The 21,197-nt window shown below is 40.1% G+C and overlaps 1 protein-coding gene across 2 annotated transcripts in view; it reads right to left on the reverse strand.

The window, feature by feature from the left end:
- LOC150045334 (uncharacterized) overlaps window positions 1-21,197 on the reverse strand; it is a 36,640-nt gene that overhangs the window by 11,659 nt on the left and 3,784 nt on the right. For both annotated transcript variants that reach the window (XM_090320675.1, XM_090320676.1), the window contains exons 2-3: window positions 17,054-17,170; window positions 587-657 (exon numbers count right to left, since the gene is read on the reverse strand). In XM_090320675.1, the coding sequence (XP_090176801.1) occupies window positions 587-657; window positions 17,054-17,170 (188 nt within the window). The remainder of the gene's footprint in view (window positions 1-586; window positions 658-17,053; window positions 17,171-21,197) is intronic.

The following is a 21,197-nucleotide window of genomic DNA, read 5'->3' on the forward strand; positions in this document are numbered from 1 at the left end:
TACCCCTTGAATACTTCTTGACTATTGTTACCCTTTACCACGTTTGTCTCCCACTTCATTTCTCCCCACCCTCTCCCACGTTATAAAGTACAGTTCCAAAATATTGTACTGTGAATATCGCTGTTACATTGATTCATCTGCTGTCCTTTGTCTCATCATCTTGTTTTTGCCCTTCCCTTTCCTGATTCAAATAAATAAATGTATATAATACATCAGGTACCAAAGTCAGACACAGTAACAATAGTGGATAGACCATGAACCTCTGCCATCTTCCCAGAATCTCTTCAACTTTTTCTTAAAAATCAAGATATATTATCTATACAAAGCAAGAGGCTTCATTGTGACATTTTCATATATGTATATAATATCATATACATTTACCTTCTAATAATTTTTCTTATAATTAATGATCTTGTCACTCAGGTATCAGTTGATAAGACTTGCAATTTGTATTTCCCCAAGTGTAAATTGCATAGTTCTTTATGATCTACAGGTTTAGATTTGTTGTTTTTATATTTAAATGGGACTAAAGAGCAACAAAACCTAGAAATCACATTTCCATCTCAGATAAAGAAAACAACCTTACCTTGGCAATAGGTTGGGTCTTATTCATTGATTTGTCTCTAGCAAGCTCCTCCATCGGGACTTGAGGTAGACCTAGAAGAATACAGGATACATTTTGGTACACTGATGTGGCTTAACAATTACTCGTGGAACTTTCTAGGTTTGGAAACAGGGCTAGAATTGATAGAAGGATTGGATTAACAAACCTGGGATGTATTGGTACTGAGATATTGTGCTTAGAGGATGAAGGAAGAAAAAGTTGTTGTGAAACAGGAAGAGAAAGAAAACAGAGCCTTGACTTTCATTTTAGGTAACTTAACTAATGTGATATTATGAGAAAACAAATGGGTTCATAATGCATTTTATAATCCAATTACAATGTATTCTCACTCTTCCTGTCTATATCAAAATCACAAGCAGCTCCAAAATTGTCTCCTTCCATGTTTCAAAAATCATTTGGCTTCCATAGTTCTGCCTGTACTCCATTTATCATTCATCCGACTTGCTTCAGACAAGTTAGTTATGCTGAAACATACATAGCAGTCATCATTTAAATAAGTATACTAAGCATGCAGTTTAGGAGCATTAATACTTGAAAATTTCATATCATCAGCAACTTACAAAGAAGGCTTTTCTTAAGTAACTTTTTTGGCTTTATTGGTTTTTTTCTGATTTAATTTTATTGTCAAGATGATGTACAGAGGGGTTACAGTTGCATATGTGAGGTAATGAGTACATGTCTCATCCAACATTGTGATCTACTCCCTCATTTTTCTCCTACTTTCCCTCGCCCCACCAACTCCCTCCCTTACAAGTTGTAAAGTTCATTTCCAACATTCGAGCCATGGGGCTCAAACTCAGGGCTTGGGTGCTGTCCTGAGCTTTTCTATTCAAGGCTAGTGCTCTACCATTTTGAGCCTTTTCTGGTTTTCTGGTGGTTAATAGGAGGTAAGAGTCTTTAGACTTTCTTTCCCAGGCTTGTTTCAAACCATAGTCTTCATACCTCAGCCTCCTGAGTAGCTAGGATTATAAGAATGACCTACCAGTGCTTGGCTTAAAGAAGGCTACTTTACCACAGCTATCCATGATTGACTTGAAATTCCACTAGAGTAACTACATTTAAAAAACTGTATTAAAACCTCCATCTCTGAAGAGAAGAAATCAGATTATCTCTACTCACAGTGAACATAATACTATTATGTAAATTCCCCCCAAATCCTCAGGAACACAGAACAAGGGAATAAATTCCACAAAGCCAAAATTATTATTATTGCTATTATTACTATTATTATTATTATTATTATTATGCCAGTCATAGTGTTTGATGAACTCAGGGCCTTGGTGCTGTCCCTGAGCTTGTTTTTGCTCAAGGCTAACACTCTACCACTTGAGCCACAAAGCCACTTCTGGCTTTTTCTGTTTATATGTGTTTATGAAGAATCAAATCCATAGCTTCATGCATGCTAGGCAAGTACTCTACCATTAAGCCACATTCTCAGCCCCCCAAATTATGTTGTCTGTATACATGAGCACAGACCAATGCAAAAAGAAATTTAAGAAAGCACTTTCATTTCTAGCAATGTACACTATGGCTCAGATCTTTCTTATATGTGCCTCAAAGACTGTGTTTTACAGGCTTGGTCCTTTCAAGTAATCAATGTCTGTCTGTCTGTCTGTCTCTCTCTCTTTCTCTCTCCCTCTCCTTTGGCCAGTCCTGGGGCCTAGCACTGTCCTTGGGCTTTTTCTTTTCCTCAAGGCTAGTGGTCTGCTACTTGAGCCATAGCACCACTTTCAGCTTTTTGCTATGAATGTGGTACTGAGGAATGGAACCCGGGTCTTTGTGCATGCTAGGCAAGCCCTCTACCACTAATCAAAACTCTTGCCCAAGAGTAATCAGTGTCTCTTTTAACAGTTTCTGAACTTTTAAGAGTTGGGTCCTGGCAGAAAGGAATTGACCCTGGCAATGTGCCCTTGGTGGGGATGTTGGGACACTGTTCCTGCTTTCGGGTTTGGCTTCCTGTCTGCCATGAGATGACCAGTTTCCTCCCTACCATGATGTGTGGCTGAACCCATGCTGAACAGAGGCTCAAACTCTGAACCTGTAAGGCAAAAAAAAAAAATTATTTCTTCCTTTCAACTTATTTTTGTTAGGTACTTTGTCACAGAGGTAGAAAGCTGACTAATAAAAATTTATAGAGCATGTTAAAGACAAGTGGAAAACTACCCTGAAGAGAGAAAATATGTGACAGAACAGAGGGGATATATATATATATATGACACTGAATGTAGAATGTTTAGATGGAGAAATGAAAATGATGATAAATGTGTTGGAGGATTAATGGAAATGTGGAAGAAACAGGAGAAGACCGGCAAAGAAATCTGTGGGATAAAATATCCAAGCAAGAATCATAAGGAGGTTACAGACATCAGATGACTTGCACTATAAATGAGGAATGCCTCAGAGTTTCTTCAGTAGGTTATACCTAGATAAGGAAAGAAAGTGTGAACTTAACTATATGAAAGGGAATTATCAAACTGCAATGCAAAATAAAAGAATGGGGAAACAATATCCATGAATTATTGGACCGTCACAAAGATACAGAATGGAAATAGAAGAGGAGGAAGAACACACAAAAAGAAAAAGCACAAAAGAAGCATTTTAGCAATAATTGCTAAGAATTTTACAAGTTCAATGATGCATCGTAAGTCACAAATATAAGAAGCTCAGAGAACATCAAATAGATTAAATACTAAAAATGAACAATAAGAATTCTATACTTTTGTTTATTTTATTCAAACCACAGGAAACGAGTGAATGAAATAAATTAAACAAATAGAGGAAAAACATGCTGGCTTATGGAGATATGTCACTGACAGGGATAGAATTTTATCAGACTTCACATCAGAAGTGAAGACTCATGAAGAAAATTTTAGTGACATTTTTAGTATTCCTTTAAAAAGAAAGTATCCACCTAAGATTCTGTGTCTAGTGAAATCTGCTTCAAAAGGAAGGAAAAATTAACTTTTTCACACAAAGTAATGGTAAGTCAATGTATCATTAGCAAAACTGCCTTGTAAGAAAAGTTAAAAGAAATTCTTCATAGAGAAGGCATAGATACAATTGGGACTTACGTTGTCAGTTTTTGTTGTTGTTGTTTTTTGTTTTCTGATACTAGGGTTTGAACTCTAGGCCTCATGCTTGCTCGGATGTCACTCTTCCACTTGAGCCATGTCTCCAGCCTAGCTTTTTGCTGGTTATGAAATGGAGTTTCATGGACTTTTCTTTCCACACTGGCTTCAAACTGTGATCCTATGGATCTCAGCCTCTTGATGCTACATCCACTCCAGTGGAGTCTGTGCAGCATGGAGCAGAAAGAGCTTGAATGGCTGCCAGTCCTGAGGTTCGCACCAATGGTGATCAGGCCTCCTGGAGGTTCCTGGCAGAGACCGGGGCATATGCGTGGAATGCTCATAATGTAGGGTGCTGGGATTCTTTTAACACTCTTTTCATTTCTGATAGTTGATGGTATGGCAGCAATATTCTGTGCCAGCCACTGGCCTAAACAATTGATTGAGTGACTAGATGCTCCAGGAACTAAAAGTGCATGCCCGGCTACTCTGGCGCAAACACATCCACAGCAGCCTTGATGACCTCAATGCACTCTACTAATAATAATACAGAATTAGAAACTAAACGGAAAACATGATCTTTGAATTAGTAATAAATGTTAGTTTACCTGAATATGCCTTTAATGCGTCTGCATTACTTGTGTAAATGTCACAAGTACCTAATGAATCACATGGGAAAGGATTAGAAGGGCTAGAGCACCGTGGTGTGCTCTAACTGAACAGCAACAATGGACTCTTAGGTTTAAGGTTTTACAATTCCTGGCACAGGATAATAATTACTAACTTAGAAACAGAATCATAGGAAGAACTAGAAAACAGATGGTAAACAAAGCTAATAGTGATTAATGCCAAGGCGGATGACGCCTAACCTTAATGTCTGACTTATTAACCATGGCTTCTTAGAATGAAGGGAGAAGTTTCTTTTCTACTCAGAAAAATGTACCCTGTAACCATTCTTAAACGTGATTGTAATCTTTTGACCTTATGCCAACTGAAAGAAACTACTCCTACTTTGACTGTATATAATCTCACACTCAACAAGTAAAACTTCGCAGCAGATTTCAAACCTCCCTTGCGTTTGTGTCTGTCTGTCATCGCCGAATCCATTCCTGACCTGTGAATCCAGACTTGGTCTCCCCGCATTCCCGCTGAGTCGGTCTGCGGCATCTTGAGTAGCTGGATTACAATTGTGAGACACTTGGTGGGATCAACATTTTTTTAAAGACTCTCACCAGTGTGGGAATAAACAAAGGAGATATGAGTATATTTTCATTCTCTTAATCATTCTAATGATACTAAAAAGTTTACATTAATAACAACAATGAATTAGGCAATGGAAATAGAAAACAAAGGTGATATGAATAACAACAATACATAAGAGATTAGAGGGAAAAAATTAGAGTTCTCTGTAATAGGCGTAAAGGAGGAAGAGTAAACCTTTTAATCATGAAAAAAATACAAGTGAAATGTAATTGTCATTTTAAAACAAGAAAAAATAGAGTCAAAAAATATGCTCTCTCAAAATTAGAGAAGAGTGTGGTGGTTCACGCCTATAATCCTAGCTACTTGGGAGCTGAGATTGGAGGATTATAATCTAAGATGATCCTGGACAAAAAAGCCTGTGAGACTCTTATCTCCAATTAATCAGCAAAAATCAGGGAGTAGAGCTGTGGCTCAAGTGGTAGAGCACTAGTCTTAAACACAAAGCCCAGGGATAGCATCCAAGCCCTAGGTTTAAGCCCCAGAAGCAGCATCAAAACAAACAACCACAACAAAAACTAAACTCTAGAGAATAGTGAGGCACTGGTGACTCACACCTATAATCCTAGCTGTTCAGGAGGCTGAGGTCTGAGAATTGTGATTTGAAGTCAGACCAGGTATAAGAAAGTCCATAAGAGTCTTAGGTCAAAAGCCCTTAAAAGTAGAGTGTGGTTCAAGTGGTAGAACACTAGTCTTGAACATAAAATATCAGGGATAGTTCCTGTGTTGGAGTTCAAACAAGAGAGGGTGGATTGAAAAAGAAGAAAATGGCTTTTAAAAAATATACCAAGTAGGGCCGGGAGTTTGGCCTAGTGCTTGCCTAGCCTGCACAAAGACCCAGGTTCGATTCCTCGGTACCACATACATAGAAAAAAGCCGGAAGTGGTGCTGGGGCTCAAGTGGTAGAGCTCTAGCCTTGAGAAAGTCCAAGGACAGTGCTCAGACCCTGAGCTCAAGCCCAGGACTGGCAAAAAAAAAAAAAATCCCTAATTTGTATGTGCAAGGGCAGGATGAAAGAAGAAAGATGATAGAATCAAAACTTTTTCTGGTGAATAGCAAGAACCATAACAGAGGAACAGGTCAGCTGAAAAATGTAGCAAAACAGAATGGAAACAGTAACAACGAAGAAACCATGTATAGCTCCAGCACAACTCCCCTTAGGGAAAGAAGAACCCAAAGCTTGCACTATAGAAAGTTTGGAAATCTTTTAGGATAAATCCACTCCTCCCACAAATCTTAAATCCTTCTACACAGATTTGGCAGGACAGCAATTCCTCCAATGTGTCAGGGCATCATAAAACAGGATAACATTTCAATCCTCCTATCTTGGAGAGATGTGGTGAGGTGCCATGTTGAAAGAGGGCTTCCTGTTGAGACTGAGGTACTCAGAAAATGAGGTAACATTAGCTTAGGTGTACACAGTTGTTGGGAGCCAAGTGTGGGGCCTGGCTGACCCATGAATCTGCATCACTGAGTAAGATAACCACACAAAGAAATGAGCGGTCATGTATGATGCCATGCCTATGAACTTTGAGCTATATCTTCGGTATTGTGACCTTTCTGGCTTTATTGATTTATTGCTTTATCACCTTCTGCTTAACTGATCTGAGACTTGATTACCATTTGGTACAAATGTAACCCTTGACATTTTTTTGGTGTTAAGAGAGTATATAAGACTGCAACTAGAAATAAACAGACTGCAGTCTTAAGCTTACGGCCTTAGGCTGTGGTCTTGGGCTGCAGCCCTCCCAACCCCATCTGTTTTTTGTCTTTTTCTTTTCTAAGACCTCACCCCCTAAATCAGGAATCCAGACTCATTGCTGGCTGGTTCTGGCAAGTGGCTCCCGAACAGGGACCTGAAAACCTGAGACAACAATTAGAGGACCCTGCTGTGGTAAGTGACACATCGTATGAATAAGAAAGGGAGAGAGAGGGAGAGTGTATAGTCAGGAATAAAAAATAATAGGACAAAGTAATAGCCACACGCTTTATGTGCAAGCCTCTAAAGGAACGCTCCATGCCCATGGAGTGCAGGTGGGGCAAGAGCAGCTTGAATGCTTCTTTTGGTTTGTTGAGGAAGTGTCCCTGCGATTTCCAGAGGAGGGAATCGTAAATTTAGAAACCTGGCAAAAGCAATTTTATGAAACTGTCCTATCCCTCTGCCCATGGATTCTTGCAGGCCGGATTGGTGGAATGAGTCCACCTGGGAGAGGGCAGTCTGGCAGGGTCAGAAAGGGGAAATATTGATACCCCCATATGAGTTCCCCATTGTGGCCGCCACTTTAAGTCACCTCTGGGGTTTAGCTATGACTAAGGGGCTCCCTGGGAGAGTGCTCTGCCGCCCTGTAGATAAAGGCACGGGCCAGCAAATTTATCCACCACTGATTGATCTCAAACTACAAAATGAAAGCAGACCTCCCCCTCATCCTGGTGGGTTCTCTTTGGAGTTTCCCTTATGGCCCCTAGCCCCCTCAGGAATCTCCTGGGTTGGGGAGCCCATCCCTCAGTAATTCCCACCCCTTTTTGTAGAACAAATGTTTGAAACAATGCCTACCACCTTAAATACCCCCCAGGATTGGAAGACAATCATAAGGGCAATACTTTCGTGGGGACAGTTTTTACAGTGGAAATCGGCCTTTTATCATGAAGCTGAGGTCAGGGGCAACTACAATGCCTCAAATGGAATTCAGATCTCCTTCCAGGCTTTAAGTTCCCGCCTCCTAGAAACTCTGCTGGCGCTGCTGCAGACCCCAGCTCCAGGGCTTAGGCGGCCTAGCAGCATCTTTGCAAACAGCACACCCTCTGCCCTGGTGAGAGCCCTTTAGCCCAATAATCTCTAAGGAGAGACAAGATATGAATGTTGTAGCATTCTATGATGACTGCATTATTTATGAGAAAATTGTCATAAAACTGCTCCCCCAATTCTAGGGCCTACAGTCTCCCACGGTTTCCATTTTCCCCTAACTTGGAAATCACATGACCCTGTATGGGTAGAGCAGTGGCCTATTGGCAGGAAAAACAATTGGAGCTACTAAAATTAATACAGGAACAGCTTCAGAGTTCCCCACTTTTGTTATCAACAGGGTCGGGCAAATACAGGTTTCAAATACAGGCTTCTTCATAATCTCCGTGCAGTAGTAAATATGCAGCCCATGGCGGCCACCCAACCAGTGCTCCCAAGTCTTTCATCAATTCCTAATAATTTGTATACTATTGAGATAAAGGATTGCTTCTTTTTCTATTTTCCCTCACCCATTGGATAAACAGTGATTTGCCTTTACTGCCTCTCCTATTAACCACCTCTTTTGGGAAAGACTCCCAGGTGGAAAGTAAAGGCTTTCGGAGTAAGTAGAAGTTGGTCGACCCTGCTGTATGTCTGTATTTTTTTCTAGAAAGTGCACTGTGGGCCTAAAACAGAGAGGAAAACCTGGACGCAGCAAGCTCTCTAAGGCCTGGGTGGTCAAGGGATACCTTGACCCCCTTCTGGGGTTCTTGTTGATAACAGGGCATGTCTGAGAGGACGTGTAGTTCAAGTCCCACTGGCAAGACATGTATAAATCTAAATAAGCTGTTTGGTGAGTACATTCATCTGAGTTCATGTTTTTGTATTAAGTGTATCTGATTGAGTTCAATTTTCTTGTTATGAGTTCTAAATTACTGTCAATGTCTGGTTTTGCTTTCCTTTTTGCTTGAGAACCTTTTGCAGGGTTGGATGGCCTCCACTGGCCATCTACCAGGGAATGGAAATCTGCATAGGGGAGGCGCCTCCTAAGTTCAGTGCCCCATGGTCTTTCTGTCACTCTGATAGTTTAAGGCCAGGCATGCCATCAGAAGTTTGGGAGTTACTTGAAAGTCTTTGCTTCTCTGTCTTATTCTTGTTATATGTTTTTCCTTAGGTATTTTTTCTTGTTCTGTTTTGTCTTTGAAATTGGTTCCTAAATATGGATCCTTGTGGTTTTTGTGTATGTGTGTGTGTGCACGTGCGCATCTTTGTTATCTATTTGAATATTTCTGGGGAATAAAAGTTTTGGCCCCACCTGGGGTAGGTCTTGGGCCTGTTATGGCCCCTCCCACTTGGCTGCAGTTGAGGCGAGCCGAAGTCAGACAAGGCAGCTGCAGGCCTAGTCTAGTTTTCTTTTTCCTAATAACCTGGTGAAGTGACAGTCTGGAGACAGTTGGTGGCAGGACACAGACTTCAGTCTTAGTTCCCCTAGATTTAAGACTCCCACCCAGCTTTCATCTGCAGAAAGTATTACGGTACTAAGTCCAACATCAGGAACAAGCTCTGGAAAAACAAATTTCAGCTAAGTTGCCTTGATAGAAAGCTTTGTTTTAAAACTTGGTTGTCACCTGCGAATGTAAGATTGGCAAAAAAAAGTCTTGACACTAAAACTACCGGAAAATGTATGGCTGATATTAATTTTGCACGCTTTAAGATCTTTGAGTATGAATGTATGTGTGAATTGGTGTGAGTGAGCATGGTCAAGGTTAACTTTTCAGCATACTGTGTAAAACAATGGATGAATTTATACTTGAAACACAAAGGCAACTGAGTAAATCTAAGCCTAAACTTCAAGAAAATGATTATGTTTGAATGTTTCCAATGTGTCAAAGGATCATTGCATTGTTTTAAAGGGGAACTACTTAAAAAAAAAAAGGATCTTTCTAAAGATTTTGAAATTTGCATAAAAAAGAAAAGAAAGAAAGAAAGAAAATTAGGACTACCAATATGATTGCTTAATTGCTATTTCAGCTTGCTCTTGTAAGTTTCTTTATAGCAATTTCCCGCAGGCCCATAGAGAAGAACAGCAGATCCTTATTCAGATGTAATTTTGGCCCTTACCAAGTTCTAGCCTGTATAGGAATTTGTAGGCAACTCAGCAGGAGGTGTGAAGTTCCATTGGAGCTACTGAGAGAAAGGCTGCTGCTGCACATCCTGTCCTGCCAGATTCCACCACCCCACCCCACAGCTACTTCTTGACATTGCTTTGAAAACTTTGATGGTGGGGCATTCTACCTGTGCTAAGTTCAAAGTCTGATGTGGAACTATTTTTTGTGCCCACCTCAGGGGTTGCTATGCTTGGATGTATATTTCCTAATTCTGAGGGCCTTCTTGGGTGCAGAACTGGGAGGGCACGTTGTATGTATGATCTTCCAAACCAAAGAATGCTGTCTTCCCAGATCTGATAGTAATTGTTGACACCCCTCCTCCAGGCCATGTGTTTTCTCTGATATCCAGAGGCAGCCCCAGGAGTCATCTGAAGAAAACTTGAAGCTGAACTAGCTAATAGTGCTAACCATGATTCAATCCAGTCCTTATAACCTTACAAGTCGATTTGGGGATGTGTTCATCAGCTAATAAAGAATCCAGCAAAGAGCACTAGATTCATCATTCCTAGGTGGAGACAGCATATGAGGACTTTGGACTTTCAGATCCCCAAAGAAATGGACTTTAACATCACACAAACTTATCTCTAGATTTGTATCAGCTTCATAGAAAAATCACTGGACTTGAACAGGCGCCATCACTTGATGTTGAGATAACACAGATTGCCAAGGAGTTGTTTGAACAGTTCCAGCACTATGTTCCCTCCTTGAGCAACTTAAAAGGCTTGATAATGGCCTTTGTTGCTCCAGGAATGTTGCTTATGATTATTATTTGCCTACCTTGTGTGGCCAAGATCTTGCAAAATTCATTACTAAACCTTACAGGTCAACTCCATAAAATCAAGTTCCAGTTGAATGAGTTTCCCCTGAGAGGAATCACAGCCAGAGACGGGTAAGAGGGGATGCTACTCTGATCAACCTAAGACAGGGCCTTCAGCTTGATCTGAAGAAGTTCTCCATGATGGGTAAGGCAGAGTCAGCAATCCACCCGACCTAAGACAGGTGGATTCGCTTCTTTTAAAATAAAGACAGGGGAGATGTTGGGAGCCGAGTGTGGGGCTAGGCTGACCCATGAATCTGCATCACTGAGTAAGATAACCACACAAAGAAATGAGCTGTCATGTATGATGCCATGCCTATGAACTTTGAGCAAGATCAGTGGGTTTTGGAACATGCAGCTGGTATCCAAATGGCTCACTGCCACCAGAAGTAGACATTGAGAGGAAGTGGTGTTGGCTCAGGGCTCAGCTGTTGGAAATTATACTCTGTCCTATACAGGTGGTTTCATTGCCTAAAGGACATTTCGGAGAACAAAGGCTTCATCTCCACTTGTGGAGGCCTCAGATTGCAGGAGTTGCTGGCATGATTGGTGTATGTTAACTTCTTGCAAGCAACTGGACACAAGCAGGCCTAGAAGATGAGCACCAAGACTTAAAAAGCAAAGAACCATCAATAAGTCCCCAGTAAGTTATTATTTGTCATAACGCAGCTATAAGAAGTGAATATGAAGAGGGAAGGAATTCGATGCTGGAAACTCAAAACAGCAACAGGAACTTGGGAAGCAAAAGGCTGGGACCAGGAAATAGAGACAGTGACTATGTCCTCATTGTGTGGAGCAAAACTCAGTGCCCGAGAACCACTATAGCAACAGCACCAATCTCATGCTAGCAAAAGTGCTCTGCATCTAGAAGCTATCATTTTCGGTGGCTGACTGCAGGGAGGGACCTGAAAGAATTGAGACCTACAGGCAAAGCACCTGAATCCCTCAATTCTTAGACACCAATCAGACCTCAGCGTTTTCCTTTTTTTCTCCCACTTTTAGGCACATTAAGGGGAACCCCAGCTCAGCAGTTTGTCACCCAAAGCAGAATGACATCTCTAAATTTCAAAGAACCTCACGGTAATAGATGATGAAGATACTAAGAGAAAGAAAGCCCAAAGAACACAGAAGCATTATAATAAGAATGAACAACAAAATGAAAGATAACCTATACAAAAATAAAAGCTAAAGGAACTAAGATAGAATACAAATAAATATCTGAATGAAGGAAAGCAATGCAGGAAATGACAGAGAATTACAACAGAGATATAGGAACCCTGAAAAAGAATGAAGGTAAATTCTAAATAAAAATTGGAAAAAAAAAATCCCAAAACCCTTTGTGGAAAGTGTCTCCAGTAGAGTAGATCAAATTGAAGACAGAATATTAGGGCTCAATGACAAAGTTTTAGATCAGCCAGGTGAAGAAATAAAGAAGTTTAAGTGGAACGTGAAAAAACTCTGATACACTATTAAAAGAGCAAACCTAAAAACCATGGGTATAGAAGGAAAGGAGATGCAAGTGAAAAACACAGAAAACCTATTCAATAAAATAATAGGAAAATTTTCCCAAATCTTGAAGAGGGAAAAAAAATCTGAGGCTTTTAAAGCACTCAACAGACAAGAATGGAAAATAACTACCCAGACAAACATTATAGTTAAAAGTGTGCAGAATAAGGAAAGAATACTGAACAGTAGTAAGAGAGAAACACAAGCTCATGTATAATGGCAAACCTATCACAATGCCAGCAGATTTCTCAACAGAAACCTTACGAACTAGGACACAATGGAATAATGCCTTTCAAGCACTGAAAGTAAGAAAATGCAAACCAGATTACTCTGCCTAGTAAGTTATTATTTGTAACTAAAATTCAAAAAATGTCATTCCATGATTAGCAAAAACTAAAGCAATTTATGATCACTTCAGAAGATAGTCAAAGGAATCCTACAGAGAAGAACAAGATAAAGGTAATTTTCACCAGATGAGTAGACAAGCAAATAAGAACAGAAAAGAAACAACTTTAAAGGGCAAGAATTTTTATATACCTTTCAAGACAAACACTGAATGTAAATGTGTTTTCCTCAAAATCAATTGCTTTTAGTTAAACTAACCAATCAAAATACATTGAATGATAAATTGGATTAAAACACAGGACTTTTTTTGGTTTTCTTTTTGTTGTCTATAAAAAAAAAACAACATTTAAAAAAATAACAGGGGGCTGAGAGTTTGGGCCTAGTGGTAGTTTGCTTGCCTAGCATGCACAAAGACCCAGGTTCGATTCCTTGGTACCACATATATAGGGGAAAAAAAGCCAGAAGTGGTGCTGAGGCTCAAGTGGTAGAGCTCTAGCCTTGAGAAAGTCCAAGGACAGTGCTCAGCCCAGAGCTCAAGCCCAGGACTGGCAATAAATAAATAAATAAATAAAATATAACACATAAACAATGGCCTATATTAAGCAATGAAACAGTAAAAAGATATACCAAGCTGGGCACGGGCTCATGCCTGTAATCCTAGCTACTCAGGAGGCTGAGATCTGAGGATCAAGGTTCAAAGCCAGCCTGGGCACAAAGGGATCTGAGACTCTTATCTCCAATTAACCTCTAGAAAACAGGAAGTGGATCTTAGCTCAAGGGTAGGGTGGTAGCCTTGAGCTGAGGAGCTCAGGGACAGTGCCCAGGCCGAGTTCAAGCCCCAAAACCCACAAAGAGAGAGAGAGAGAGAGAGAGAGAGAGAGAGAGAGAGAGAGAGAGAGAGAGAGAGAGAGAGAGAGAGAGAGAGAGAGAGAGAGAGAGAGAAAGAGAAAAAGAGAGAGAGAGAGAGAGAGAGAGAGAGAGAGAGAGAGAGAGAGAGAGAGAGAGCAAACAAACGGATCCCCAAAACAAGCAGAAGTAGCTATACCTTCATCTGATAACACAGACTTCAAACCAAAATTAGTTAAAAGAGATAAAATCTCTTCATAGTAATAAAGAGAATAATCAGGAAGAACCAACATAACATATATGCACCACATTTGGGTGCACTAGAACTTCATTAAACAAACCCTATTAGGCTTCAAAACACCGTAGCCCTCAACACAGCGATAGTCAGGAACGTAATACCTGATTCTCTGATAGGCTGAATGAAAACTCAGCAAAGGTGGGTGCTGATGGCTTCTGTCTATTCTCCTAGTTACTCAGAAGGCTGAGATCTGAGGATCGTGGCTTGAAGCCAGCCTGCAGCAATGGCTGTGAGACTCTTGTCTCCAATGAACTACCAGAGAATTGAACGTTTCACTGTGGCTTCAAGTGGTAGAGTGCTAGCCTTGAACAATAAGAGCTCAGGGACAGCTGGCCCAGGCCCAGAGTTCAAGGCCCGTAACCAACAACAAAAATACAGCAAAGACACTTCAGAATTAAATGATACCACAGATTTAATAGACATCTAGAGCATCTCATCCGGCAACTTCACAAGACTCAGTCTTCTCAAAAGTCCATGGATGATTTTCCAAACTAGATCATATTTTAGGACATAATGCCAGTTTCAGCAAATACAAGAAAACTGAAATAACTGAAAACTTCTACTTTCTTACAAAGGAAAGCATAATCTTCCCATTCATACAAATGATCTTAATTCTAGACTTTTATCTAGTTTAATTTATAGACACAGATAGATATCTATGTATTGATCTAATCTTCACACAAAAGCTTATACAGAAAGATTTATGTCTAAACTGGATGCAAGCCAGATGTTTGTTCTTCAGTTAGAGGATGAATAAACTCTAGAACATTTACCTAAGAGAGCGTTGCTTAATAGTTTAAAAAAATCATTTAGCTATGTCTAGAGGTATGTCTCAAGTGGTAGGGTGCTTGTCAAGCAAGGCCAAAGTCCTGAGCTCAAATCTTGATTGCCATGAAAAATATATTTGTGAAGTATTGCTCTAAAAGAATGTATAGTAAAGTGAGGCTGTGACTCCAGGGAAACGGTGGTAGCCTTGAGCTAAAGAGATCAGGGACAATGCCCAGGCCCAGAGCTCAAGCCCCATGACCCACAAAAAAAAAAACCCAAACTATAAGAATATACAGTAAAAGAAATATTTAATGTGTATTTGGAACTAAAGTACATGAGCCTAAAAATGTTACATACACTGTAATTCCAACTCTGAAATTTGAGGAAAGAAATACAATAGAGATATGCTAGGCCACAGTGGCTCCTCCTGTAATCCTAGTCACTCAGAAGGCTGAGATCTGAGGATAATGTCTCAAGCCAGTCAGAGAAAGAAAGTCTATGACACTCCTATTTCCAATTAACTATTGAAAAATAATAAGAAAAGTCCAAAGTGGAGTTGTGGATCATGTAAAAAAGCTCAGGGACAGTGTCCAGGCCTTGTATTCAAGCTTCAGAACAGGGCAGTCAGATGACCAGTCAGATGAAGAAATAGAGATTTTTTAAAAAAGGTGTGAGTGGTGACTTTGCTTTTTCTTGCCTGGGCTGCGGGGAAAATGTAGCTATAGAGACAGTAAAAATCCCGTGATTGCTGAGATTCTGAGAAAGGGGTAGAAACTGTCACACATGAAGCTGAGGGAATGTTTAGAGCCTGGAAAGTGCTCTGGAATGAAGACAATATGTGCATATTTTTCAAAATCTATAGAACTGTGCAACACTGAGACAACTTGAGTGAAAACTCTGAACCATAGCTAATAATAACAATATCTCAACAGTGGTATAATGTTGGTAACAAATGCATCACTATAGTTAAAATATTCCTGTAAAAAAGTAGATGTAGCCAGATTCAGTGACTCATGCCCGTAATCCTAGCCACTCAGGAGGCTGAGATCTGAGGATCAAGGTTCAAAGCCAGCCCTAGCACAAAAGGACCTGAGACTCTTATCTCCAGTTAACCTCTAGAAAACGGGAAGTGGGGCTTGGCTCAAGGGTAGCTCAGCCTTGAGCTGAAGAGCTCAGGGACAGTGACCAGGCCAAGTTCAAACATCATGACACCCCCCTCACACACACACAAAATAGATGTGTGTGTGTGTGTGCTTTCTGGGCAATTTGTATATTAACCAAATAGTTCCAAATCTCTCTCACACCCTGTCTGTCTAATCAATTTCCTGCTCTTTGGCCAGAATGCCTTGATCACACGTGTGATCATCATGCTTGACTTGTTTTTTGGGACAAAATTACAAGAATGTTTTTGCCCAGGCTGACTGTGAACCTCCATCCTCCTTTCTTTTCCTCTCATGGAGCTGAGATTGCAGATAAAAACCACAGCACCCAGCTTAAATTCTCTGTTTAAAAAAAAAAAAATTGAACCAGGCACCAGTGGCTCACACCTATAATCCTACTACACAGGAGGCTGAGAGCTGAGAATCCCAGGTCAAAGCCAGCCCAGTCACTAAAGTCCATGAGAATCTTATCTCCAATTAATCACCAGAAAACCAGAAATGGTACTGTGGTTCAAGTGGTAAAGTGCTAGCCTTGAACTAGAAATACTGTAGAGGATTAGCCTTGAACACAAAAGCTCAGCAACAGCATTCAAGTTTTGAGTTATAAAAAAAAAAAATTATCTGATGTTCAGGATGTTGTGCCTGGCATGATGGCTTATACCTGTAATTCAGGATTTGGAAGGCTGAGATTGGGAAGATTATAATTCCAGGCCAGCACAGGGAAGAAAAATTTACAAGACTCCTTCTCAGTGGAAGAAGCTGGGTATGGTAGTGCATACTTGTCATCTGCAACAAAATGGTGGGAAGCAAAAATAGCTGGATTGTGGTCCGGGGATATGCCAGACAGGAGGCAAGACCGTACTCAAAACTAACTCGTGCCAGGCCGGGAGTTTGGCCTAGTGGTAGAGTGCTTGCCTAGCATGCACGAAGACCCGGGTTCAATTCCTTGGTACCACATATACATAGAAAAAGCCAGAAATGGTGCTGTGGCTCAAGTGGTAGACCTCTAGCCTTGAGAAAGTCCAAAGACAGTGCTCAGGCCCTGAGCTCAAGCCCAGGACCGGCAAAAAAAAAAAAAAAAAAAAAAACCAACTCATGCCAAAAAGTGCTTGAAGGTATGGCTCAGCAGTGAAGAACCCACCACACACACACACACACACACACACACACACACACACACACACACACACATCTGATGTTTCAAGATGAAGTCAGCTTTAACTATTGTTTAACAACTGGCTAAATACATTAACAGTGCTTTGAGATGCTTCCTGTTAAAACTGAATCAAACTTTAAGTAGTATATAATTTTTGTGTTTATAGTACTATTGGCTTAGCAGATCTACATTTGTATACCTGAAGGAAAACTAATATGGAATAGCACTTTCAGAGAGAACTTTTAAACATAAGACCCTGAATAAACTACTATCATTATTGCTGAATGAAGTGAATGATGGAATTTAAACAATACCTTCATTTATCTCTTCTGTAGACCATGGACTGTTGATTGGACGAACATGGATTTTAGTGACTTGCTGCTTTTGTCTTGAACTCCGTGGAAATATCGTAATATCAGAGCAGCAAGAACCTGGGAAATGTATCACCACAGACTCAGAACTTTACATCTGGCTCCCAGGGAAATTAGTGATAATTTCCTCACAGACCAAACTTTTTCCTTAGTCAGGAAAAGCTGTCCTTTATGATGTCATGGAGGGACATGGGAGATATTGGGAAATAACCAGGCAGAGAAAGGTATTGGCTGAACAATCTCACTCATAAATGGAATCTAGAAAAGTTGGATTCATAGAACTAGCAAATAGTTACCAGAAGGCAGGAGAGAGTTCAATGTGTTCAGTGTTATGTGAGTCGATTAGCAATAGATTCTGTTATTCGGTTGCCCAGTGGTGATATTAGTTAACAGTAATGTAATGCATATTTCAGATAGAGGAGAGGAAATCAAAACTTCTATTTGAGCTTTGGGCCTTTCTCACCCTTGTAGAAGGCAAAGCACCTAGAGTCAGGAGAAGCTCTAGGGAGATCTTGAGGTGGAAAGAATGTGTGGAAAATGCCTTCACTAAGAAAATTCCATAGAAAGAACAGATCACATAGAGAGAATAGGAACTGGGCCTGGTGTCCTGGGTTCAAATCTATGTTAGAAGCTATAGAGTATGCAGACCACGTGGTCCCCAATTCTCTGTTTGGAGGAGGTGGAAGTGTTCATGTGGATTATAGAATAAGGCTAACAATGGTTGAATACAGATGAGCTGGGCGCAATGGCTCACACCTGTAATCCTAGCTACTCAGGAAGCTGAGATCTGAGGATTGCGGTTCAAAGCCAGCCAGGCACAGCAGTCTGTGAGACTCTTCTCTCCAAATAACCACCAGAAAGCCAGAAGTGGTACTATGTCTCAAGGAATAGGGTGGTAGTCTTGAGCTGAAGAGCTCAAAGACAATGCCCAGGCTCAGAGTTCAAGTCCCGTGACTGACAAAAAAACAAAACAAAACAAAAAAACAGATGAGCTGTAAGTGGCACTGTGGCTCGAGTGGTAAAGCCTTAGCCTTGACAGCACCCAGGCCCAGAGCTCAAGCCCCATGAAAGACAAAGAAAACACAAGCAAACAAAAAAAAAAATAAAAACAGATGAGCCATAGCCCTTCTTTGCCTTTGGAGAAGGTCCAAACCATAAGTCTGTCTCCTGCCTCTGCCTTTCCATTCCTGACTCAAAGTAGGTCAGCTTTTTCCAAAGTTCCTTGGAAGGACACAAGGTTGATCCCACTTGTGACCACTTTCTGATCAGCAGGTCACACTCCACATGTGACCAGTATTCTGCCTGGCTCCCCAAGATGGCTCAGAGCTCAGAACATTCTGAGCCAACTGCCACCTGATGTCTGTGCCAAGAATTAATTTTACTTCAACTGGTCAACCTTGGGTGGGCAGTTAAAAGGTTTTTCTGTTGTTGTTTTGTTTTTTGCTAGTCCTGGGGCTTGAACTCTGGGCCTGTGTGCTGTCCCTCAGCTCCTCTTTTTTTATTTATTTTTTATTTTTTTATTTATTTTATTTTGTAATTAAAGAATTTATTAAAGTTGATTTTTTTTCATCATATTTTAAATGACAAGTTTAACAAACAAGTGTTCAAGAAGGGAATCTCTATTTACAATCACTGGGACTTAGTATTTAGAACTTAATCAAAATTAGGCTAAGGGTTTGTATGTCATAGAAACATATTAATTTATGAAATAAAACATTATGTCTATAGAGTCATAGGTTTTTATGTCTATATAATTATGTTTCTATTTCCATTACCATGTCCATAGGATTGGGTCTGCAGTTATTGGGTCCTCGCTCTTGTACTTTTTGGATTTAATAGCCACATATTAAGGATACCATACGCCTTTTGTTCCTTAGGTCTTGACTTGTCTCAACATGATTTGCTCTAGATTCATCCATTTCCCTGTGAATGCCATTATTTTATCTTGTCTGTTGGCTATGTAGAATTCTTTTGTGTATATATACCACATTTTCTGTATCCATTCATCTGCAAGTAGGGCATCTGGATTGTTTCCATCACCTGGCTATTGTGAATAGTGCAGAGATGAACATAGCTGAGCAGGTGTCCTTATATCTTGGGTTATGGTGTTCAGGATAGATGCTCAGAAGTGGTATGGCGGGATCGTAGGGAAGGTCTATTTTCAGTTCTTTAAGAATCCTCCACACTGCTTTCCAGAGTGGCTGAACTAGTTTACATTCCCACCAGCAGTGTAATAGGGTTCCTTTTTCTCCACAACCCCACCAGCAACTGTCATTGTCTGAGTTCAAAATCTTGGCCATTCTTGTTGGGGTAAGGTGGTATCTTAGGGTTGTTTTTATTTGCATTTCCTTTATGACCATAGGTGATGAACATTTTCTCATATGCTTTTCTGCCATTTTAATCTCTTCTGATAAGCCTCTCTTTAGTTCCCTTGCCCATTTAGTGAATGGTTTATTGGGTTTGGAGGGGATTCGTTTCTTGAGTTCCCTGTAGATACTGGATATTAAGCGTTTGTCAGATGTATTATTGGTGAATATCTTTTCCCAGTTGGTTGGCTGTCTCTCTACTTTTGCGACTATGTTTTGATCTGTACAGAAACTTTTTATTTTTAGGTAGTCCCATTTATCGAGTCTCTCTCCAATCTGTTGTGACCCTGGGATTCTGTTCAGAAATCTTTTGCCTGTGCCTATGAGTTCCAGTGTCTCTCCTCTATCATGTAGCAGTTTCACGGTTTCCTGTCTGATGTTGAGGTCTTTGATCCACTTTGAGTTAATGCTTGTGCATGGCGAAAGGCTAGGGTCAATTTTTAATTTTCTGCATGTCGCTGCCCAGTTTTGACAGCACCAATAATTGAATAATAGACTGTGTTTGTTCCACTGTATATCTTTGGCTCCTTTGTCAAATACAAGTTGACTATAGGTATGTGGTTCTATTTCTGGGTCTTCTATTCTGTTCCACTGATCTTCTGGTCTGTTTTTGTGCCAATACCAAGCAGTTTTTGTTATTATGGCTCTATAATAGAGTTTGAAGTCTGGTATTGTAATACCACCAGCATTGCGCTTTTTGCCTAGAATTGTTTTGGATAGTCTAGGTCTTCTCTTGTTCCATATGAATCTTTGGATTATATCTTCTATTTTAGTAAAGAATGTCTTTGAGATTTTGATGGGGATTGCATTGAATTTGTAAATCAATTTTGGCAGTATAGCCATTTTCACTATGTTGGTTCTCCCTAGCCATGAGCATGGGATGTCTTTCCATTTCCTGGTGTCCTCTTTAATTTCTTTCGTTAGCCTTTTATAGTTTTCATTGACTAGTTCCTTTACATCTTTGGTTAAGTTAATTCCTAAGTATTTTATTCTTTTGGGGGCTATTACAAATGGGATCATTTTCTTGATTTGGCCTTCTGTTTGTGTATTGTTGGCATACAAGAAGGCTACTGACTTCTGAAGGTTAATTTTGTATCCTGTCACTTTGCTAAAGTAGTTTATTAATTCTAGAAGTTTGGGAGAGGAGCTTGTTGGGTCACTCAAGTAGAGGATCATGTCATCTGCGAATAGGGATAGTTTAATTTCTTCTTTCCCTATGTGGACCCCTTTGATGTCCTTTTCTTTCCTTATTGCTCTGGCTAAGGGTTCCAGCACTATATTGAAGAGAAGCAGAGAGAGTGGGCATCCCTGTCTAGTTCCTGATTTTAAGGTGAATGGTTCCAGTCTTTCACCATTTAGTATAATATTGGCTGTAGGTTTTTCATATACGGCTTTCACTATTTTGAGGAATGTACCTCTTATTCCTATTTTTTCTAGTGCTTTCAACATGAATGGATGTTGTATTTTGTCAAATGCCTTCTCCACGTCCAGAGAAATTATCATATGATTCTTATCCTTAGCTGTATAGATGTGATGTATTACACTGATTGATTTGTGAATGTTAAACTAGCCTTGCATCTGTGGGATGAAGCCTACTTGATAATAGTGTATGATTTTTTAATTTTTTTTGGATTGTGTTGGCTAATATTTTATTGAGGAGTTTTGTGTCTGTGTTCATTAGAGAGATAGGTCTGTAGTTTTCTTTTTTTGTTGGGTCTTTC

Source organism: Megascapheus bottae, chromosome 28 (genome assembly GCF_031878675.1).
Source record: "Megascapheus bottae isolate mThoBot1 chromosome 28, mThoBot2.hap1, whole genome shotgun sequence".
Taxonomy (NCBI): Eukaryota; Metazoa; Chordata; class Mammalia; order Rodentia; family Geomyidae; genus Megascapheus; species Megascapheus bottae.